Source organism: Oryx dammah, unplaced genomic scaffold (genome assembly GCF_014754425.2).
Source record: "Oryx dammah isolate SB20612 unplaced genomic scaffold, SCBI_Odam_1.1 HiC_scaffold_29, whole genome shotgun sequence".
Lineage (NCBI taxonomy): Eukaryota > Metazoa > Chordata > Mammalia > Artiodactyla > Bovidae > Oryx > Oryx dammah.
Window position 1 is genome coordinate 6,304,902 of NW_024070213.1, and position 22,448 is coordinate 6,327,349.

Genomic DNA, 22,448 nt, shown 5'->3' on the forward strand with positions numbered 1-22,448 from the left:
CTTTTTTATACCCCAAATGTTATGATGTTATTCTCCCATTAAGGACTAAAAATTTTTAATCTTTGTAGTTTTATGCTATCTTTTCCTGTTAAGTCACATTCTCATCTTTGTAAGACAAAAAAAAAAAAATAAGATTTTATTCTTACTGGGTCTCTTACACATAATTCTAAAAACAGAGTATGTAATCTATGATTAAAATTTACCCAGAAAACAATTTCTAAGAAACTTTATCTAAAAGCATCATATATTTTTGTGCAATTGAGTAAGTAATGCTACCAAAATAATAGAATGTTTTCTATTTCTGACTGGTTAGTATGATAAAATCTGTACATAAATCAGGGTGGAAAAGCACTTCACTGGCTGCTTTAGTTGTATACATAATGCCTGGCTAACTTTATATTTTAAAACAATTTTGAAAGTTTTTGAAGAGTAGAGATTACTAGGCGAGTTTGTTCTAATGTACAAAATGCTCCTGAAGAAAGTGGTGAATGAGGCAAACTCAGGCTGTTTATTTCTCTGCAATATGGTGTTCCCCTCCACCCCCAAAATATATATACTCTCTGAGTTTGGATGCAATCTGAAAATACTGAGAACTCTATTTTGATGAATCTCTGTTCATCTGAAATACATTGAGGTACTTGAATCTCTGGATGACAAAGTAATGTGGAAAATGTTATAGTCTCTTAAATAATAAAATGCAGTATCTTAGAATTTTTTTAAAATACACTAAAAATAGGAAAATTATGTATTTCCAGTGGTCTGACTTTCTGCTTTTTGTCTTTTGACAGAGGTTTCTTCTATCATAAAAAAGAAACCAAATCAAGCTAAAAGAGGCGTGAGTATTATGTGTAAACTGTCTGCTGATTTAGCTCTAAAAGGGCTTATGGGCTTGAGGAAGCCACCTTTGACATTTTTATTTCTGTTGTTTTTGAGCCACAGTCTGATAAATGTGGCTCTGATAAAAAGTTCGTTTTGTTCAATGGAGTGACGTTATACGCGGTGACTGTTTTCTGCAGTGAGCGTATCACATTTCTCTGTCGGCGATAAAGCTCTGAAAACAAATCAGCCAAGACTCCCTGGGGTCTCTGTCAGGCAGCGCGGCTGGGAGGGTTGTCAGCAGCTGGACGTTCAGCTTCTGAGGTTCCATTCAGAGCCTCCGCGCTGGACGCAGGGCCGAGGTCTGAATCCTGACCTCGTCACTTGCCAGCTGTGTGATCTTGGTCAAGTCTCTTTCCTGACGGGAGCTCAGGTCCTCCGTCACCTGGAGATGATGACCGTGCCGGCCTCACAGAGGCGTGAGGACTAAGTAATAACCCTCAATAACTGTCAGCTGTCATTGCAAATGTTTTCAGTTTGGGTAAAACGTAATCTTCTGCTGTATCCTCCAGCTTGGGACCAAAAAGGGAAGTTTGGGAGCCCAGAAACTATCAAATACGTGTTTTAATGAGATTGAAAAGCAAGCCCAAGCCGTCGATAAAATGAATGCACAGGAAGACCTTCTGTCCCGGGCAGCACCTAAGGAGGAATCCATGTAAGTGTGATCGAATCATAATACGATTCTAGTGACTACAGTTATTCACTGGGCTTCCCAAGGTGGCACTAGGGGTAAAGAACCCGCCTGCCAACGCAGGAGACGCAAGAGACCGGGGTTCGATCGCTGGGTCAGGAAGATCCCCTGGAGGAGGGCATGGCAGCCCACTCCAGTACTCTTGCCTGGAGAATCCCGTGGACAGAGGAGCCTGGCGGGCCGCAGTCCATGGGGTCGCAAAGAGTCAGACAGGACTGAGGCGACTTAGCATACATGTAACACGCAAAGCTATTAACTAAGTGACTCTGAGATTTGCTTTCCAAATGCCATTTATTTTTACATTTGTGTGTGAGGAGGGAAATGCAAAATTTGGTTTTATGAGAGTTAATACCACATGGATGTGTAGATGAGAAGGAGAGAGACGGTATTTATGGAGGGCAGCCACCGTTTCCAGTTGAAATTGTGTGGACAGGATTTGGGTGGGATCAACAAGAAGGGAAAGACAGAGATGTGTCAGGAGGTACTGCCGTAGGAAAGATGCTCAGCGTTATTAGTCAGGGAAATGCAAGTCAAAGCCACAGGGAGACACCTCCTCACTCTCAGGGAGCTGTGAACAAGAAGACGGCAAACAAGTGTTGGTGAGAATTAAGAAACTGGAGCCCTCATGCTTTGCTGGTGGCAAAGTTACCATATAAGCCAGCAGTTCCACTCCACAGTATATTCTTAGAGAAAGTAATGTATAAGCCCACAAAGTCACACAAAAACTTGTACACATGTTCATAGCAGTATTCATCCCTATAGCTGAAAAGTAGAAGCAACCCAGATCTCCACGAACTAGTGAACAGATGAACAAAATGTATGCGTCCATACAGCAGAATATTATTTAGCCACGAAAAGGGATAAGGTACTGATACACGGTGCAGCGTGCACAAATCTTGAAAAATTTGTGCTGAGAAAGACACTGGCCACAAAAGACCACATATTTTATGATTGCTTAGATGTGGACTGTCCAAATCAGGCAAATCAAGAGACAGAAGCAGACTGGTGGTTTCCAGGGCCAAGGGCAGAGGGGAGAGTAGGGTGGACTGTGGGTGGGTGGGATTTCTTCTGGGGTGATGAAAATGTTCTGGAATTAGAGGTGATGGTGACAGCCTTGTGAATATGCTAAACTGAATTGTGCATTTTAAAAAGGTGAATTTTATGATATGTGAATTTTATCTCAGTAATGAAAATGGTGTTTATAATGTGAAGCCCCATTGGACCTGGCGACTAAATTCCAATTGTACGATGGAAGGTTTTGGGTATGGTGGTATCTCCGGAGGTACTGAGCCTGGATCTTGAAGAGGTCTCAGAGTCAGACTTGAGGGTGGTGGCAGAGAGAGGGAGAAAGGAAGAGCCTAGGAGGATGAGGAAGAGGGAATCCAGGCGGTGGCTCTGGGGTCCTGCTTGGACTGGAGACATTGGAGTGATGGCGTGGGTCACCCTGAAGTCAGACCAGCCGGGGGTTTTGCATCACATCTGAGGAGAGTGCCATGAAGCAGGGGTGTGTTTTGGAAAGTGTGTTTGGTTGTGATATCCAGGGCAGAAAGAATGGGGGGAAAACTGGAAGCCAGGAGGCCAGACCAGAGACTTGTTTTAAGTAGCTCCTTAGGGTTCTTGAGAGGATGTCACTGTGTTGAAAACAGAAGGGACACGCGGCTGTCTGGAAAGGACTGGTGACTGGGCGTAAGGGTCCAGGGCCATAAGGAGAGAAGAGACAAAAGGCATCTTGGATTCCTGTTTTGTACACGTGTGTGTTTTATTTATATGGTGTTTTCTCTTGTTGTCATGTGGATCTCATGTGTGTGTGTGTTAGTCACTCGGTCATGTCTGAGTCTTTAGCCCACCAGGTGGGCTCCTCTGTCCTTGGGGACTCTCCAGGCAAGAACACTGGAGTGGGTTGCCATGCCCTCCTCCAGGGAATCTTCCTAACCCAGGGACTGAACCGGGGTCTCCCGCACTGCAGGCAGATTCGTTACGATCTGAGCCACCAGGGAAGCCCCTATCTCTTTTAGCATGGCTGCATTACTACAGGCTGTATAATGAAGAAAACACTGGTACTTACTTCACAAGATTGTTAGGGGATTCATTTAGTTAATGCTCATTAGAGTGCATCAGACAGTACCTGGTGCATAGTAGGTGCTCAGTCAGTGTAGCTTCTTGCTATTCACGCTCACAGTTTGCTCAGCGGGCTTCCTGTGATAAGCCTGGAGCATCTGAAATGGGTGGTTACTCCTCACTGTCATTTAACTCACAGCACCTAGGGGGCAGCACTGAACTGTTATTTAGGTTAAATGTCTTCGCTGTCAGAGGGGCTTTCCTGGTGGCTCAGATGGTAAGGAATCCGCCTGCAATGCGTGAGACCTGGGTTCAGTCTCTGGGTTGGGAAGATCCACTGGAGAAGGGCATGACAACCCATTCTTGCCTGGAGAATGCCCCTAGCGGGCTACAGTCCACGGGGTCACAAAGAGTCGGACACAACGGAGCGACTAAGCTCACAGCACACAAAGGTGGCTCAGAGGTAAAGAACTTGCCTGCCACAGTAGGAGGCATGGAAACTCGGGTTTGATCCCTGGGTCAGAAAGATCCCCTGGAGGAGGAAATGGCAACCCACTCAGTATTCTTGTCTGGAAAATTCCATGGTCAGAGGAGCCTCACGGGCTACAGTCCATGGGGTTGCAAAGAGTCGGACACGACGGTTGGTTGTGATCCACACAGCCAAAAGCTTTAGCGTAGTCAATGAAGCAGAAGTAGATGTTTTTCTGGAATTCTCTTGCTTTTTCTATGATCCAGTGGATGTTAGCAATTTGATCTCTGGTTCCTCTGCCTTTTCTAAATCCAGCTTAAACATCTGGAAGTTCTCAGTTCACGTACTGTTGAAGCCTGGCTTGGAGAATTTTGAGCATTACTTTGCTAGCATGTGAGATGAGTGCAATTGTGTGGTAGTTTGAGCATTCTTTGGCATTGCCTTTCTTTGGGACTGGAATGAAAACTGACCTTTTCCAGTCCTGTGGCCACTGCTGAGTTTTCCAAATTCGCTGGCATACTGAGTGATTTGAGATGCTCTGTATAAGACTCACTGTAAGCTCTCACAGACTTCACTTTGATGTCTCTGACTTAGCTAGCTTTCTTGACACTGAGAAAGGGGGAAGGTTCAATCTGAGTGTGTTTAGGAGTGGACTCTGTGCAGATCACTCATGTATGAGGTTTTCCCAGAGAACCAGTAAAATCCTCGCCTGATCAGAACAGGAGACGGGGAATCAGAAAGCAGCAATCCCCTCCCTGCAGGTCAGGGGGACAGAGACTAGTGCGTTAATATTAGAGACAGCACCAGCCTTAATCAGGACTGCTCGATACAGCTGAATGCACACATGCAGATTGTGGGGTGTTTATGAACTGGACTTGGGAAACCAGCGAATCCCTTTGTTCAGAAGAGCTGCACTCCAGGCCCTGACCACCACCCTGCTGCTCAGACGCATCACAGCTCAGTTTCACCAAACCAGTGCTGTGCCAGCTGTGAGAAAGTATCCAGGCTTTGTTTATTTATAAAATAACTTTTTAATATTTACTTATTTATTTGTGGCTTCCCTGGTGGCTCAGAGGTAAAGAATCTGCCTGCAATGCAGGAGATGCAGGTTCGATCCCTGGGTCTGAAAGATCCCCCGGAGAAGGAAATGGCAACCCACTCCAGTATTTTGCCTGGAGAATCCCATGGACAGAGGAGCCTGGCGGGCTACAGTCCATGGGGTCACAAAACAGGTGGACACAACTTAGCGGCTAAACAACGGTGTGTTTGTTTGTCTGCACTGGGTCTTAGCTGCAGCAGGTGGGATCTTAGTTCCTCAACCAGAGAGCAAGCCCAGGCCCCCTGCATTAGGAGTGCACAGTCCTAGCCCCTGGACCACCGGGGACGTCCCCAAGAGTGTCCATGCTTTATGCTAGTCTTCTGCAGCTTCATTTCTTAAAATGGCCGTACATAAAGTTAGTTCAGTCAGCTGTCAGGAGCAGTATCGGTTCCTGTGTGTTCTGAGTGTGAACTAAACTATCCGTGCAGCAGCCTCATCCTTACCGGGCATTTTGTCCTCAGAGAGGTCTGTGCGCACAGCTGGTAGGAGAGTAAGAGGAGCCAGGAGCTGCTCCTAGGCTCTCCCCGAGTCCCGAGGTCGTGGCCAGCCCTCCTCCCTGCCGGCCCTGGGAGGGCCCCTATAGGTCTGAGACGCGCGGAGTCCCAGCTTCTTGTTGTATTAGTGCTTCCCGAGCCTGCATGTTAAAGTTCATGCTTTTAATGAGCAATAGCACCAACTCCCTGGCAGGTACCCCAAAAGGGAAAACTTCCCCATCTCATACTCTCCTGAAATTCTTCATCCCAATCCATTCATCTCCAGAAGACTCTGTTACCACGGTTATAGCTTTTTGTGATTTTAAGCAGATCTACTTGTTTTCTCCCCAAAATTATACTTGAAAGAAGATTGCTTATTTTCCTCCTCTAAGTACAGTTTGGCGGGGGTCGGGGGGGTGGGGGTAGGGTGGGGATGGGGACAGTAGATGTATTACCATTACCTGATCTGAAGGAATAACAGTAAAGAAAACCAATGGCCACATTAAAACAAAATAGAGGGACTTCCCTTGTGGTCCAGTAGTTAAGACTCCAAGTTGCCAATGAAAGGGGCCTGAGTTCGACCCCTGGTCAGAGAACTAGATCTCACATGCCGCAACTAAGAATCCACATGTCGCAACTGAAGACCTGTGTGCCGCTGCTAAGACCTGGCACCGCCAAATTAAATATAAAAAGAATGAAGGCATCCATTTCTTTAATGCCAGGCTGTGTTAAACTCCAGGTATACAAAACAATGTTCTTGCTGTAAAGAAATGTCTAGTGGGAGAAGCATATATATAAGCAACAACAAAAAACCAGAAATCCTGCTTGACTCATTAAGAAGGGAAATAGCAAAAGCAAGATTATTTTCTCCTAGTAAGAAATTCTGTTATTACTTCCTTTCACTACAGAGAAGTGTATTTATATTATTAGGGAGTTTATATAGTACCTTTCTCATGAGGAATTTGTGACATTTTATAAAATTTTCTGAAATGGACAGTATCTTAGAAATCTTGATAATGTAGGTATATCATTTTTCAAGTCCCTGAAATTTTGTTGCTGTTTACTAATATGATAATATACTCTTGTGAATATAGGCCTGGTTTTCTTCATAAGAAATTAAGTGTCTATAGCATTTTTGGAAACCTACGAGTAAGGGACAGTGTTTCGTTCATCTCCCCTCCCTGCCCCCCACTGGGTGCTTTTTTTGTCACAAGTATTTGCAGATAGGTGCTGAGCATCTGACTGGTGGTGCAGAGGAAACTGTTGGCTGAGGAATGGCAGCTCCATTGTGAATTCTCTCAGAGCCTGGTTCCCTAAAGAGACCTTATGGGGAACTTCCTTAATGGTCCAGTGGCTGAGACTCCGTGTTCTTAATGCTAGGCAGCCTCGGTTCGATTCCTGGTCAGGGAACTAGATCCCACGTGCCACAATTGGAGATCCTGTGTGCCACAGCTAAGACCCATTGCAGCCAAATAAATATTTTTTTAGAAGAGAGAGAGAAACCCTATGGGAAATTTCCTCATAAACTGAAGAATCCTTTTGCAATGTAGTAATCCCTTCTTAATTTATCTGTTAAGTCAAATATATTTATATATATATATGAAAAATGAAAGTGTTAGTCACTCAGTCGTGTCCAACTCTTTGTGACCGCATGGACTGTAGCCTGCCAGGCTCCTCTGTCCATGGAATTCTCCAGGCAAGAATATTGGAGTCAATCCCTATATATTTGGACTTCTCTGGTAGCTCAGCTAGTAGAGAATCCACCTGCAATTTGGGAGACTCGGGTTTGATCCCTGGGTCGGAAAGATCCCCTGGAGAACAGATGGGCTCCCCACTCCAGTATTCTTGAGCTTCCCTGGTGGTTCAGATAGTAAAGAATCTGCCTGCAATGCTGGAGACCTGGGTTTGATCCCTGGGTTGGGAAGATCCCCTGGAGGAGGGCATGGCAACCCACTCCAGCATTCTTGCCTGGAGAATCCCATGGACAGAGGAGTCTGATGGGCTACAGTTCATGGACTCAGAAAGAGTGAGTCCATGACTCACTCTTGACTGAGCGACTAAGCCCAACACAACACACACACACACACACACACATATATATATATAAAATCTTAAACCAGAACAAACCAGTGAGACTAATCTCATACTTTTGTTACATAATGTAGACGTATAAAGTGAAAGTGAAAGTGAAGTCGCTCGGTCGTGTCCGATTCTTTGCGACCCCGTGGACTGTAGCCCACCAGGCTCCTCCGTCCATGGGGTTCTCCAGGCAAGAATACTGGAGTGGGTTGCTATTTCCTTCTCCAGGGGATCTTCCCGACCCAGGAATCGAACCCATGTCTCTTGCACTACAGGCAGACACTTTAACCTCTGAGCCACCAGGGATGTATAGTTAAAAAAAAAAAAAATCTGCATTTTACTCTCCTTTATAGAAGTAATTTAAGTATATATTATGTTGTGACATATTATGATACAGTAAGTAATGTAAAGCTAGAACAGTAATTAGATTCAGCAGCAACCATAAATTAGCTGTAAACTCATGGACCTCAGAGAAGGCAATGGCAACCCACTCCAGTATTCTTGCCTAAAGAATCGCGTGGACAGAGGAGCCTGGTGGGCTGCTGTCCATGGGGTTACACAGTCAGACACGACTGAAGTGACTTAGCATGCCTGCATGCATTGGAGAAGGAATTGGCAACCCACTCCAGTATTCTTGCCTGGAGAATCCCAGGGACAGAGGAGCCTGGTGGGCTGCTGTCCGTGGGTTTGCACAGAATCGGACACGACTGAAGCGACTTAGCAGCAGCAGCAACAGCACGCACCTTTTCTTGAGCATCTACTCAAAAGAGATCTTTTCCCAAAAAACGCCAGCTTGCCTTTATAATCACTAATCATGGAAAGCTGCAGCAAGCTAAAAGTGTGTGACATGTTTAGCGTCCTTGGTATTTTAACTTAAGAGCACAGAATCAGTGCTTAGTTAAGGAGCATTCGGTTTTTCTGGCAGTGTGTCATCACTACGATTAGCCTATAAAGATCTTGAAATTCAGATGAAGAAAGATGAAAAGATGAATATGAGTGGCAAGAAAAAGGCAGAATCAGAGAGACTTGGCATGGGATTCGGAAATAGCAGAAGGTAAGACTCTGCTTTCTTGGATTTCCTAGTTTAAGCTAGTTTGCTGATCACACGTGGACTCTCCTTGTTAATTTCCACTTCAGAAACGCCTTCTCCTTGTTCGCTTCCTTCATTTGCTGTGCTCTAATACAATCAGCCCTCAGCGCTCTCTATCTAGGGGTTCTGCCTTTGCAGACTCAAACAATCTGTGATTTGAATATATCAGGATAGGGAGAATTCCAGAAAGTTCCAGGAAGCAAAACAAATTTTTTCTGCACATACCATACTTAAGGACAACAATCGTTTTTACATTGTATTTACAATTATTTATATAGCATTTCCATGGGATCAGCAAAGAGACACGACTTAGCAACTAAACAACAGATGTAGCACTTACATTGAATTTGGTGTTATTAGTAACTAGAAATGATTTAAAATACAAAGGAATAGTAAGGATTTTTTGGGGGGTGAAGTAGAGAAGGATAGCTTCCTTACTTTGCCAAGCAAAGGAGGACACATCGGGCCTCTGCCTTGAAAAATTATGTGTCCCTGAGGATTGTTTTTGTTGGCTGGGGTAATGGAACCAGTCCCCCTCAGATACCAAGAGACAAGCGTGTTTACTACAGTGCAAAAAATTCCAAATTTGATTATTAGATAAAATGAAATAGGTCTGATTGTCATTAAATGGATGCCATAAACATAACTTTCATATGTGACTGTATTTTCTATAATTAGTTACAGTCTAAGGTCTAGTATTTCCTAGTGCTTGTACCACAAAAATATTTTTCTATTGTTCATGTTTGTAACCCCCCAAATAAAGTACATTTTTGTTGAGAGTATAAATTAAAGGCATTCTTTGGTGAACACACATATCTTCATGAACTAATATTATTCTTTTTCCATCTTATTCTCTCTTTTCTCAAGTGGTATTTCACATTCAGTGACTTCAGACATGCAGACCATTGAACAGGAAACACCAGTCACAGCAAAACCGAGAAAAAAGTATGGTGATGACAGTGATGACTCATACTTTACATCCAGCTCCAGGTAACCTGTTAAAAATCATCCTGAAAGTATTGTTTTGAAAAGCTTGATACAGACTTACTAGTTTTTTTTTTTTTTTTTTTACTTTAGGAACAAATACAAATAAGTTTACTTTGTTGTTTTTAAAAGCTTCGGCTGGAATCAAGGATGTCCTTTGGGAAAAAATTGGGGTCCCCTTCTTTAGTGGATGATATTTGCTAATATTGAAATGTTTGAAAATAAAATCAGCAGCCAGGAATTAAAATCAGAGGTGGGAAAGTTGTATTTATCTAAAATGTGAAATTGGAGAAATACACAAAATACGCAAAACCCCAAAGATATATGTTGTCGTTTAGTCTTATTCCAACAGTTGGAATATTTCCCAGCTGCGCCTTTAGCAGATTCTTTTGTTTTCATACCACCGGCTTCTGGAGTCGCCCATTGGCAGGATATAAAATTTTAAATGAATGTTATTTGTGTGTGTTTATGTATGAATGAAAAGCACTGTTGCCGTCTGAGGGGTTCCCAGGATAAAGCCTAGGCCCCATCCTTCAGCCCTCACCCTCCAACAAGGACAGGTTACCCAACTCCAGTGTGAAGCCGACCGTGGAGAGGTCGTGGTTCAGGTTCAAGCCACCCGCAGAGACCGAGAACAAGTTTAACTTGAATTGACTCACTCTGTGCGGTTCTTCCAAGAACCTGATCAGCACCAGGGAGGGGGAGACCTGCTGAGCAGCCACCAAGTGAACCTGGGGTGTCAGGAAGTGGGCACCAGCTGGGATGCCAGGCGGCCTGGACTTGAGTCCTGGGCCTGCCACTTAATGACTGTGTGATCTTGGCTGCCCTGTCCAACCTCCCTGCACCACCGCCTCTTATCTGTAAGGTCGGGACACCAGCAGTGTCAGCCTCTCAGGGCAGCGTGAGGGTTTAATGAATGAATGCACACGGGGCATTGTGGCCTAACTTATTTATGTCATGTTTAGCTGTTGTTTTTATATAGAAACTCAGTTTAAAAGACACGTGACTCAGTCTGAGTGCTTAATTACTATTGTTGTATACTTAAGTTAACCATGTGGAGGGCCACCTTCAGGTGTGGGGTTTGGGAAGGTCGACTGTGTGCCCGTCAGTGTGGGCAGTCCTTAGAGGAGGCACCCTCACTCACATCTCAGAGGGCATCACTGTCGCCTGGCAGTTACACAGGGGCTTCCTTCATAGCTCAGTCGGTAAAGCATCTGTCTGCAATGCAGGAGACCTGGGCTCAGTCCCTGGGTCCGGAAGATCCCCTGGAGAAGGAAGTGGCAACCCACTCCAGTATTCTTGCTTGGAGAACCCCATGGACAGAGGAGCCTGGCGGGCTGCAGTCCATGGGGTCACAAGAGTTGGCCACGACTTAGTGAGTAAACCACCACCACCAGAAGCAGTTTCATATGCATAACAGATAGAAATGTATGTGAACTAATCAGGCTCTGATTCTGAAACTCTGTATTTTCCTATCAATGTTCACAGGTAAGGAATAGTAATACAGAGAACGGTCTTTAAATCATTCACCTAGCATCACTTCAGATTGCTTCAAGTCCAGATTTTTACCAGAAAAAAAGTAGTTTAGAGGTGTTCTCCGTCAGTGCTTTCAGAGACAGGGTGGCTTTATGTTTGCCTCTCAGGCTTCCCTGATAGTTCAGTTGGTAAAGAACCGCCTGCAGTGCAGGAGACCCCGGTTCGATTCCTGGGTCTGGAAGACCAGCTGGAAAAGGGATAGGCTACCCACTCCAATATTCTTGGGCTTCCCCTGTGGCTCAGCTGGTAAAGAATCCGCCTGCAATGTGGGAGACCTGGGTTTGATCCCTGGGTTGGAAAGATCCCCTGGAGAAGGGAAAGGCTATGCACTCCAGCATCCTGGCCTAGAGAGTTCCATGGGCTGCATAGGCCATGGGGTCACAAAGAGTCAGACACGACTGAGTGACTTTCACTTTCACTTTTCCCGTGAGCAAGCTGTGTTTCAGGTTAATTGGCGGTAACTCCCAAATCATGCCTTTTTAAAATAATTAATTAATTACTTTGGCAGTGCCAGGTCTTAGTTGCAGCCTGCAGGATCTTTTATTAATAGGTGTGGCATGTGGGATCTAGTTCCCGGAGCAGGGATCGAACCCAGGCCCCCTGCATTGGGATTGCAAATCTTAGCCACTGGACCTCCAGGGAAGCCCCCCAAATCATGCCTTTTAAAATACTTAAATACATTTTCTACAAGATAGAATTAAACCTCTAGCTTGATTTGAAGGCGGCCTACGTGTCAGGTCACTTTAGATGAGAGAGTACGTGTGTTGGGGAAACTCCCGGTGGTGCAGGGTCTACGCTCACCCACCTGGCTTCTCCACAAAAGCCTGTTTGATTCTTTCACTGCTCATTACAGCTCCTGCAGAGAGCGTAGGGTTTCCAGCTCCACCAGTGGTGCGGAGTTGGAAGGAGAGGCGGCTGCGACTGAGGACGCGCCCCGGGAAGCTGTTGGGGAGCCTCGCCCACCCCAGGCCACTACCCAGCTCCTGCCTGGGGGGTTCCGTCTGCCCGTCAGGAGCTTCAGGAATCCCGTCGGCCTCTCTCTGCGGAAGCTTAGTCCTAAGAGTCAGCCCGAACAGCCTCCGTTTCTACGGAACAATTATTTATGGTTTGAAACCGGGGAGCAGATTGTGTTTTTATATTGACCACACTGGCTGGATTCCCACCAGAGACCTCGGCGTGCTATTTGTCTTCACCTGCAGCTTGTCTGATGGGAACGTCAATGCTGGTCCTCCTTGGTTGTAATCACTGCGGGTAGAACAATCCTTACTTTGGCAGATGGAGTCGGGTAAACATGGCCTCTGGGAAAGCGGGCGTTTCCATGAGGAGCTCTCACTGCTTCCAAATTATTCATTAGCCCATTAGAACTTGAATACTATTGAATTATGAAAGAGTGCTGTTTCTATTAAAAATGAGACCAGCCGTATCTTTGGGCATTTTTTTTTTTTAGTTCCATTATTTCCAGGATATAAACAATGTAATTATATACTGAGTACAAAATAATGAAACTAGAACAATTTGTTCAGCCTTACAAAGCCAGCATGGCCTTCAGTGGAAGAGGCAGCTGTCTACAGCTGTAAATCCTAAATTGAGTAAGGATACAACCAATGTCTCCTGCATCGGCAGTTCTTTACCGCTAGTGCCCCCGGGGAATCCTACGTAAGAAATGTTTTCAGATTGAGTGAAACCAGAGTGAGAGGGAGAAAACATAAGTGAAAAGCATTAAGAATTGGGATCTAGAAGTCAAAACATTAAAAAAATTCAATAAAAGTAATTCCCTGACAATCCAGTGGTTAGGACTCAGCGCTTTCCCTGCCATGGCCCTGGGTTCAGTCCTTGGCTGGGGAACTGAGATCCCGTAAGTCATGTGGCCAAAAAAAAAAAGTCACTAAGGCCTTGGGGCTCCGGGGGGACTTGTGTTTCTGAGGAAGGGCAGGTGCTTCATAGCCATCAGTGGGTTCTGTCACCCCGTCCTCCCCCAGCAAGTTGCTACCTGCTTCCCGCACTGTGTACTGGGTCAGAGCTCAGGGAGCCTCACTGGGGAACCATGGGAAGAGTCCCCACCACCCTCCCTGCCCCCCATCCCCTCCCTAGCTTGGAGACCACAGTAGAACGTGGTCTAGTGGCTGATCAGCAGGGAGCTAGCAGAATGGCTTTCTCTCTCCTTCTGATTCTTGAATTATCCAGGCATTAAAAAAAAAAAAAATCTGATGCCCGTATATTCCAGGATAAGCACTTTGGCTTACATGGTTGAAGAATATTTCCTTAGAGTGACACTAACCCCGAGTCCCAGTACCTAAGACTTGTGAAGTGCCTGGAAGTTCTACCCACCGCCATTCAGTCCTCACCCCTAACCCCAAGCCCAGAGCCTCTGGGGGACCATGCAGCCCCTCGGCATTACTCGTCCTTCAGTCCGAGGGCCATTCCCCGAGAAACACTGCCTTGGGCATCCACTTTGTCTCCCTGGGTTTCTGAGCCCAGACCGACCAGTCCCATCCGGGTGGGGGCTGAGCGTGTCTCCTCCCTCAGCCAGGGCCTGGCCCCTCATAGATGCTTATAGAAAGTGAAGTCGCTCAGTCGTGTTCTGCTCTTTGCAACCCCATGGACTATATAGCCTACCAAGCTTCTCCATCCATGGGGTTTTCCAGGCAAGAATACTGGAGTGGGTTGCCACTTCCTTCTCCAGGGGATCTTCCCCACCCGGGGATCGAACCCAGGTCTCCGGCATTGCAGGCAGATGCTTTACCCTCTGAGCCACCGTCCCTAAAGATGCTTATTAAGTAGTTTTAAATTCCTGATTGGCTCAGTCTTCATTCTTTCACTGGGACCCTCACAAATATGTCCTAGAACGTTTGGAGGGCTTCCCTGGTGGCTCAGAGGTTAAAGCGTCTGCCTGGCATGCGGGAGGCTCAGGTTCGATCCCTGGGTCGGGAAGATCCCCTGGAGAAGGAAATGGCACCCCACTCCAGTACTCTTGCCTGGAGAATCCCATGGAGGGAGGAGCCTGGTAGGCTACAGTCCAGGGGGTCGCAAAGAGTCAGACAAGACTGAGCGACTTCACTTTTCCAGGTGAGGAGGGGTTGGTTGTTCCTGTTCCTCCGAGCAGAGCCTGCTCAGCTTCTAGCTGAAATCCAGATACACTTTGAACACGGCAGGTTTTCCTTCCTGGAGGGAGAAGGCTGGTGTAACAAGATTTGTTGTTAATAACCTCCTTGCCAGAGAACACGGAAACCACGTTTGGAAATTCTGCTTTTTTTTCAGTCACTCATATAAGGCCATACCATCTGCTTCAAACAGCAGATTTATCCACCCTCCTTTTGTTGTTGTTTGTTTGTTTGTTTCCTGCAAGGAAAAAAGAGTCCATTCCATTTTATTCCACTGCCACCCCCCCATCTTAGCTCATCTCTGGATGACTCCTTACGCCCTCGGAGTTGGCCCTCACCTGTCTCCTGCATGCTTCTGTTCTTACCCTCCGGAAACATCTTGGCAACATCTCTAAAGTCTCTGCATCCTCCTCCATCCTCCTTCCTTCCTGAGACCTAAGCATTAGAATCTGAGTCTCGCTTCTGAACTTCTAGAACCACCTTTAAGAGGAGTGCGGGTCTGGCTGGGTTTTTTTTCCATCCTAAGCTGTCACGAATTCGGAGATGGCCCAGTCACTTCTGAGTATCTCTGGCACATCCACCTCACCAGTCTATCTCTGTCTGTCCCAGGCAAAGCCTGCTGCTCTCCGTCACAGGTCTTTCTCCCCGACATAGGACCTGAATCTGCCGTTGAGTTTTGCTCTCTGAGCCACTCCCTGCTCAATGATGATCAGCTAACGAAAGTGTAAACTGACCCAGCAGGCCAGCGTCCCCCCCTGAGATGCTTACCAAGTCCACTTCCAGCTCCAGTCTGAAAGAGTATCTGTGGGATGGTCCAGTGATCAACAATCATAGCTCTGCATCTGACTCCAGAATGAGGCCAGTTAGCATCACTTTCACTAAGTGGTGGTTTCTGTTAGGAGTGATGTCTTATCCAGGGCTAACATGGCAGGGTTACCAACAAGGGACTCCTAGAATGGTGTCAGTTCTCCAGGTCCTGAAGCATTGATGGTGGTTTAGTTGCTAAGTCATGTCCAACTCTTTGCAACCCCATGGACTATAGCCCGCCAGGCTCCTCTTTCCATGGGGTTTTCCAGGCAAGAATACTGGAGTGGGTCACTGTTTCCTTCTCCAGGGGATCTTCTCCACCCAGGGATTGAACCTGGGCCTCCTACATTGCAGGCAGATTCTTTACTGCCTGAACCATCAGGGAAGCCCTCCTGAAGCGTCATTCATGACCAGCCTATAGTTGGGTAACCCTCAAGGATGTCCTGCGCTGTTAGGATAGGCTAGGTTATGCCGCAGTGATAAATACTCCCCCCAGATCTTAAGGGCTTAGCGCAGTGATGGTTTATTTCTTTGTTCACTAAAGGCAGCTAAAGATATAGATTATCTATCCTTCTGGTGGCACCTTGATTGTCCAGGTGGATGGTGGTGTCACCTGCCTGAAGCTACAGCCCCTGGAAAACACAGCCCCTTCCACTCGGGAGGGAAGAGAGGACTGAGCACCCGAAAGACCTTGGGAGTGATTCGCCTCGTGTCCGCTCCTGTTGCACACGGCCACCCCCAGCTTCAAGGGGGTCTGGGAAGTGCAGTGCCCATGTACCTGATGTGAGTGGACATCAGTAAGGTCCTCCAAAGTCTCTCTTCTGCTCTCTCCCATACAGGTTCTTTGACGAGCCCATGGAGTTAAGGAGCAGTTCTTTCTCTAGCTGGGATGACGGTTCAGATTCCTATTGGAAGAAAGAGACCATCAAAGACACTGACCCAATTCCGAAAAACACAGGCTATACAGACAGGTACGGACCCCAGAGGGGTGGGACTGTAAACTGTGACTCCACGCACGTCTCCAGGGACATTCTCTAACCCTAGTAAATGAATGTGTTGTACTATTTCAAGAATATTCTTTGTATCCTGGTCTGTCTCCTGAACTTACAGCTTTGCCTTTCCCAGAAGCTCGTATCCTGGAGTCGAGCAGTAACTGGCTTTGTTAGACAGACTTCTTGAACGTTCCGTAGCTCGGACACGACTGAAGCGACTTAGCAGCAGCAGCAGCAGCAGTGTGGTTGAGACTTCTGTTTTGCTGTGTTCATCCCTCTTTATCGTTGAGTCTGTTTATCCATTTACCTGTCAAAGAACTGTCTCCAGCTTCTGGTGATCATGAATGAAGGGCTGAATAACGTGTTGTCCAAACCAGGGAACTGCTGGGAGTGTAGGGGGACAGTCCCAGCACGTTGCAACAGTAAGTGTGACCTGGAATTGTCCTCGGTGACTGGGATATACCGCCGCCCTGCTCACTTGTATCCTGTGTAGCGTGGAATAGTGCTTTACGTGCATCACAACATATTCAGTATTTACTCATTGATCCGTGGAACTGAAGTCAAATTACAGGCCTATATTAAGTAGCAGAATTCCTTCAAATGTTGTGTGGTTTGGATATTTATTCATTTTTTTTTCTAAGTAGAATTTACAAGCTTTTTAAAGTGGCCTAAAATCCCTTTACAGAATTACTGCTGTTGGCGTTTGTAAAAAGTAAAATGGCATGTGCTTACATGATAAATGAGAGATACATTTGCCTTACCTCCAGTTAATTTAACCTGCTTTGGCTGTTTTTGTTCTTTGTGCTGAGCACACTTCAGGTTATTAACTAGTCGCTGTACTGGATGTTGGGCCCCCAGAACTTACTCTTCTTATTACAAATGATGAAGAGTTTGTACCCTCTGACTGACGTCTACCCATTTCCCCCACCTCCTTGGAAACCACTGTTCTAGTTTCTGTTTCTTTGAGTTCAACCTTTTTAAAAAAATTTTAGACTCTACCCACAAGTGAGGGCATGCAGTGTCTGTCTTTCTCTGTCTGACTTCATGTCATGTCCCCCAGGTTCATCCCTATTGTCATAAGCAGCAGGATTTCTTTCTGTTTTATAGCAGAATGTTATCCCATTGTGTATGTGGGATAATATTTTCCCTATCCATTCACCCACTGACAGATTTGCAGATTGTTTCCACAGCTTGACTGCTGTGGAACCTTGGCCATGAACATGGGCTGCAGAGATCTCTTCATGCTACCGACTTTGTTTCCTTCAGATTTATACCCAGAAGTGGGAGCAGATGGCAGTTCTGTTTGTAGCTTTCTGATGAGCTTTGGTGCTGTTGTCCATGTGGCTGTACTAGTTTCCTTTCCCACCATTGGTGTACCAAGTCTCCCTGTTCTCCAGTCTTGACCAACGCTTATCTCGTATCTTCTTGACAATGGCCATTCTAACAGGTGTGAGGTTTTGATTTGCCTTTCCCTGATGATTAGAGATGTTGACCACCTTTTCATATCCCTGTTGGCATTAAACTTCCCTCTTAGTATTGCTTTTGCTGTATGCCATAAGCATTTCCATTTTCATTTGTTTCAAGATATTCTTTCCTTCTTTTATTTTTAATTGAAGCACAGTTGATTTATGATGTGGTATTAGTTTCTGGTGTACACCAAAGTGATTCAGATATATAGATATATATATAGTTGTTGTTGTTGAGTCACTCAGTTGTGTCTGACTCTTTGAGACCCCATGGGGGTCTGCAGCACATCAGGCCTCCCTGTCCATCACCAACTCCCAGAGCTTGCTCAAACTCATGTCCATTGAGTTGGTGATGCCATCCAATCATCTCATCCTCTGTCATTCCCTTCTCCTCCTGCGTTCAATCTTTCCAAGCATCAGGGTCTTTTCCAATGAGTCAGTTCTTTGCATCAGGTGGCCAAAATATTGGAGCTTCAGCTTCAGCATCAGTCCTTCCAGTGAACATTCAAAGGATGATTTCTTTTAGGATTGACTGGTTTGATCTCCTTTCAGTCCAAGGGACACTCCAACTCAACAGTTCAAAAGCATCAATTCTTCGGCACACAGCTTTAATTCTCACATCCACATGTGACTGCTGGAAAAACCATAGCCTTTGACTATATGGACCTTTGTTAGTAAAGTAAGGTCTCTGCTTTTTAATATGCTGTCTAGGTTGATCTTAGCTTTTCTTCCAAGAAGCAAGCGTCTTTTAATTTCATGACTGTAGTCACCATCCGCAGTGATTTTATAGCCCAAGAAAATAAAGTCTGTCACTGTTTCCATTGTTTCCCATCTATTTGCCATGAAGTAATGGGACCGGATGCCATGACCTTCATTTTTTGAATGTTGAGTTTTAAGCCAGGTTTTTCACTCTCCTCTTTCACTTTCGTCAAGAGGCTCTTTAGTTCCTCTTCACTTTCTGCCATAAGGGTGGTGTCATCTGCATATCTGAGGTTTTTTATTTTTCCCCCCAGCAGTCTTGATTCCAGCTTGTGCTTGAAGCTAGAAGGTTGATCAGCTTCCTTAAAGAAATTATTTTGAATTCTTTGTCAGGCAGTTATTTGGGGTCAGTTACTAGAAAATTACTGTTTCCTCTTGTGGTATCACGTTTCGTGTTCCTTGGAGTCGTGTTGCTGTCTTTGCATTTGAAGGAGGAATCACCTCCTCTAGTCTTTCCTGCTCAGCTTTGGATGAGAAATGCCATCAACTGTCAGCCCTGCTGGAGACGCTAGGGTGTTCTCAGGCCTTTTCTATGGATGCACTCTCTCCTCCCTGCTTACCCCTTTTGGGGGTTGAAGTCTTAAGATGGCCTGTCTTCTCTCCGTCCCACACACAGGGATGAGAGCCTCCTGCTTGCTTCCCCTAGGATGGTGCGCTGGGAAGCTGAAGTCCGTGCACTTTTCTGCCAGCCCAGAGTCAGGCTGGCCCTCTGCACGTGCTCACCGGCTGTCTGCACAGGCTCGCACTTACCAGGGCATGTACAGGAGGGAGGGTTCATGGATCAGCCCTGGCGGCCCTGTGGCCCACTGAGGGCTCCACAGGCAAAGTACACACAGTGGTTTGTGTGCAGGCCTGCCCATGGAGCCCAGGAAGTGGTTAGTAGAATCTGCATGCCTTTGATGAGTTCTCAGCCCTGGCAGCCCCTCCCAGTGCCTCAGCCGGGTAGATCCCCTCAGTGTTCCGGGTGGATGAGGAAGCCCTAGGCATCCTTGGAAACCAGGCACCCTGCCACCCGCCTCATGCATTTCCCTCTGGGAGAGATGGCAGGCCGAGTGGACCTCACTTGGCCCCGAGCAGTGCTGCCTGGGAAGAGGAATAGCGTGAGCAGAGTGAAACTCTTGCTCTTACCCTCTTCAGTGCAACCAGTCTTGGATTCTTTTTGCTCCAACAGTGTGTTGGAACCTGTCTGCTGGACTCCTGGACTCCCACAAAGGCATGCTCATCTGTGGGTGATTGTCAGAACCAGTATTCTCAGGAATTCCCTGGTGATCCAGTGGTTAGGATTCTGCGCTTTCATTGCTGAGGGTGTGGGTTCAATCCCTGCTTGGGGAACTAGATCTCGCATGCTGCAGCTAAGACCTGGTGCAGCCAAATAAATAAAAACAAAAATCAACCAAATTACACACATACACACACACACACCGGTGTTCTCTGGGGGATAATGTGAAAAACTCCTGCTCCACCACCTTGCTGATGTCATTCCTGCCTTGGCTGTTTCTAACTGTAGACCTGCTACTCGCCGCAAGCCAGACTATGAGCCAGCTGAAAATACAGATGAGGCCCAGAAGAAGTTTGGCAACGTCAAAGCCATTTCCTCAGATATGTACTTTGGAAGGCAAGCCAAAGCTGATGTAAGTGTCCAGAGCGGTTCTGTGTGGTCCCCACAGAGCAGAAAGCAAGCCAGGGACATGGAAGGAGTGGGAGGAGGTGCTGAGTACTAAGTGAGATGGACTCAGGCTGCACAGTTCCCCTGTCCCCGGGGCAGGACTCGAGCCCACGTCTTTCTGCCCCGTGGTCGCACTTGGCTGCCCCAGCTAGGAGAGTGATAGAAAGGTAGGGCCTGTGTTACATCTTCCTCTTATTCCTTTCCCAGTGTTCTGAATAGCCATCCATGCAATATCTTTTGAATAAATTTCAGGAATTTTTGATACACCTGTAATTTCCTTAGTAATTTTCTTAACCATAGCTAAATGAAGTATATAGCTGTTTCTTGAAGGTAGGTATGTTTATTTTCAGAAGAGAGATTGTTGCCTCTTTTCTCAGAGATGTTAATGAGCTTATCTCAGTGGAGTCTGGCTAAACAGTAAGACTCAAATGGAAATGGGGAACCTGAAAGGTCCCTTCTCCTTGTGAAGTAGTCGTGTGCTTACACGAAATTCTTAGCGATGCGGGTTATCACTAGGCTTCTTGCACAACGCAGAGAATTATTTCCTGAGGTGTACTCAGTTTATGTTGTAGCAGTAGAAATCCACCAGCGTTCTGAGAGTATTTAGACCTGCCACCTGGTTGTTCTCCACCCCCTAGACACGGCCTTGTCTTAAAGTGGACAGCACTCCAGTTCAGTTAGCAAATAACAGAAGGCCATCGGGAGAGAGGCTCGTGGAGCGACCTTTCCTGGCAGCTGGGTGGCAGCAGCACCGCGATAGAGCCGTCACTGCCACCCTCCCTCTGGGCTCCCCCACTGACCGACCTTTGGGCGTTGATCTGTCTGCTTGTGACTGCGGAACCCGAGCGCCGTGATAGCTCCTCAGTGATCCTTTCTGCAGAATTGCTCATGATTTTGGAGCCTGATTTTCCTTTTCTTGCTGCTCTCCTCTAGTACGAAGCCAGGGCTCGGCTGGAGAGGCTTTCGGCAAGTTCTTCCATCAGCTCAGCTGACCTGTTCGATGAGCAGAGGAAGCAGACGGCAGGTAACAGGCAGGGCAGGCGGGTGGGCGACAAGGCTAGTCCCCATCACGCCTCCATCTTCTCTGCGCAGGACTTCTCACCTTTCCAAGACTGTTGGCAGCCGGTATTCGACGCTCCCAGGGCTTCCCAGGTGGCGCAGTTGTAAACTTGCCTGCCGATGTAGGAGATGCAAGAGATGTCATGGGTTCGATCCCTGGGTCAGGAAAATCCCCTGGAGTGGATCCAATCCACTCCAGTATTCTTGCCCGGGAAATGTCATGGACAGAGGAGCCTGGCAGGCTGCGGGAGTCACAGGGAGTCAGATGCGACTGAGGGATGGAGCACACACACGCACACGGCCCCTGTAAGTCAGGCAGAGCGGAAGTTGTTGTTCCAGGCTTTGCATGTGAAGAAATCAGGTCATGACATTTAAGCCACCTCCCCAAAGTTACCTGCAGTTTCAGGAAGTTGTCTTCCTGAAGTGGTGTCATCGAAGCAGGGGGTGTGGGGGGATGGTAGGTTTCCTAGCATAGTGTGAACATGAGATCTAGTTTGTATGGTGTTACAGCCTTGGAGGGGACAGCCCTGGGCTCTTGTGTGACGTGACCCACTCCCTAACTGTGAATCCTGGAGTATCAGGTTGCCTTCGGCCTCAGTCTCCTCCTCTGTAAAGTGGGTGGGTAATACCCGCCTCACAAGCATGTACTGGGGCATAAATGGGGCACTTTCTATCAAGTGCCCCCTGGGCACTGGGACAGATCTCAGTGGGATCCCCCAGGGATCTGGACATGGCAGGCCCCCAGGGGCCCCTCCCAGGCCCCAGGAGTAGACAGGGCAGATGGAACAGGTGACTCCACCAGCCTCTGCCTTCCCTGGAGACAGATGGGGCTTTGGAACCAGGGAGGTGGAGAGGAGGGTCCAGACCCGGATGAGGAGATGTCTGGGCGCCCCAGGTAGTGAGCCTCAGCACACAGGCCCGATGCAGACATTGAGAACCACGCGCCTCTGCTTGGCCCTCTGACTCTGAGGCCTGCTCCAGTCCTGCTCAGTCAGGCCTTGGGGGCAGGGAAAGGGCCAGGTTCCCCCTTGAGTCCCAGCCAACCTTCCAGGAGCAGGGTCCTCTGAGGTCCTTTCAGGAGTCAGTCCATTTGTCAGCAGGAACGCCCGGGGTGGGGGCTCTCTGAGGCCTTCGGGGCCCAGCACTGCCTGCACCCTCGTTTCCAGCCCTGGAGGAGCTGGGAGAGGTCAGGGAGGGACCCACACGGGCAGCCCTGCAGCCACAGAGAAGCCCAGAGAAAAAC

The 22,448-nt window shown here is 47.1% G+C and overlaps 1 protein-coding gene across 1 annotated transcript in view; it reads left to right on the plus strand.

The window, feature by feature from the left end:
• ARFGAP3 (ADP ribosylation factor GTPase activating protein 3) overlaps positions 1-22,448 on the plus strand; it is a 50,498-nt gene that overhangs the window by 22,400 nt on the left and 5,650 nt on the right. Inside the window, exons 8-14 of the mRNA XM_040233158.1 lie at positions 789-835; positions 1,389-1,531; positions 8,671-8,799; positions 9,703-9,825; positions 16,103-16,234; positions 19,988-20,111; positions 21,080-21,170. Of these exons, the coding sequence (XP_040089092.1) occupies positions 789-835; positions 1,389-1,531; positions 8,671-8,799; positions 9,703-9,825; positions 16,103-16,234; positions 19,988-20,111; positions 21,080-21,170 (789 nt within the window). The remainder of the gene's footprint in view (positions 1-788; positions 836-1,388; positions 1,532-8,670; positions 8,800-9,702; positions 9,826-16,102; positions 16,235-19,987; positions 20,112-21,079; positions 21,171-22,448) is intronic.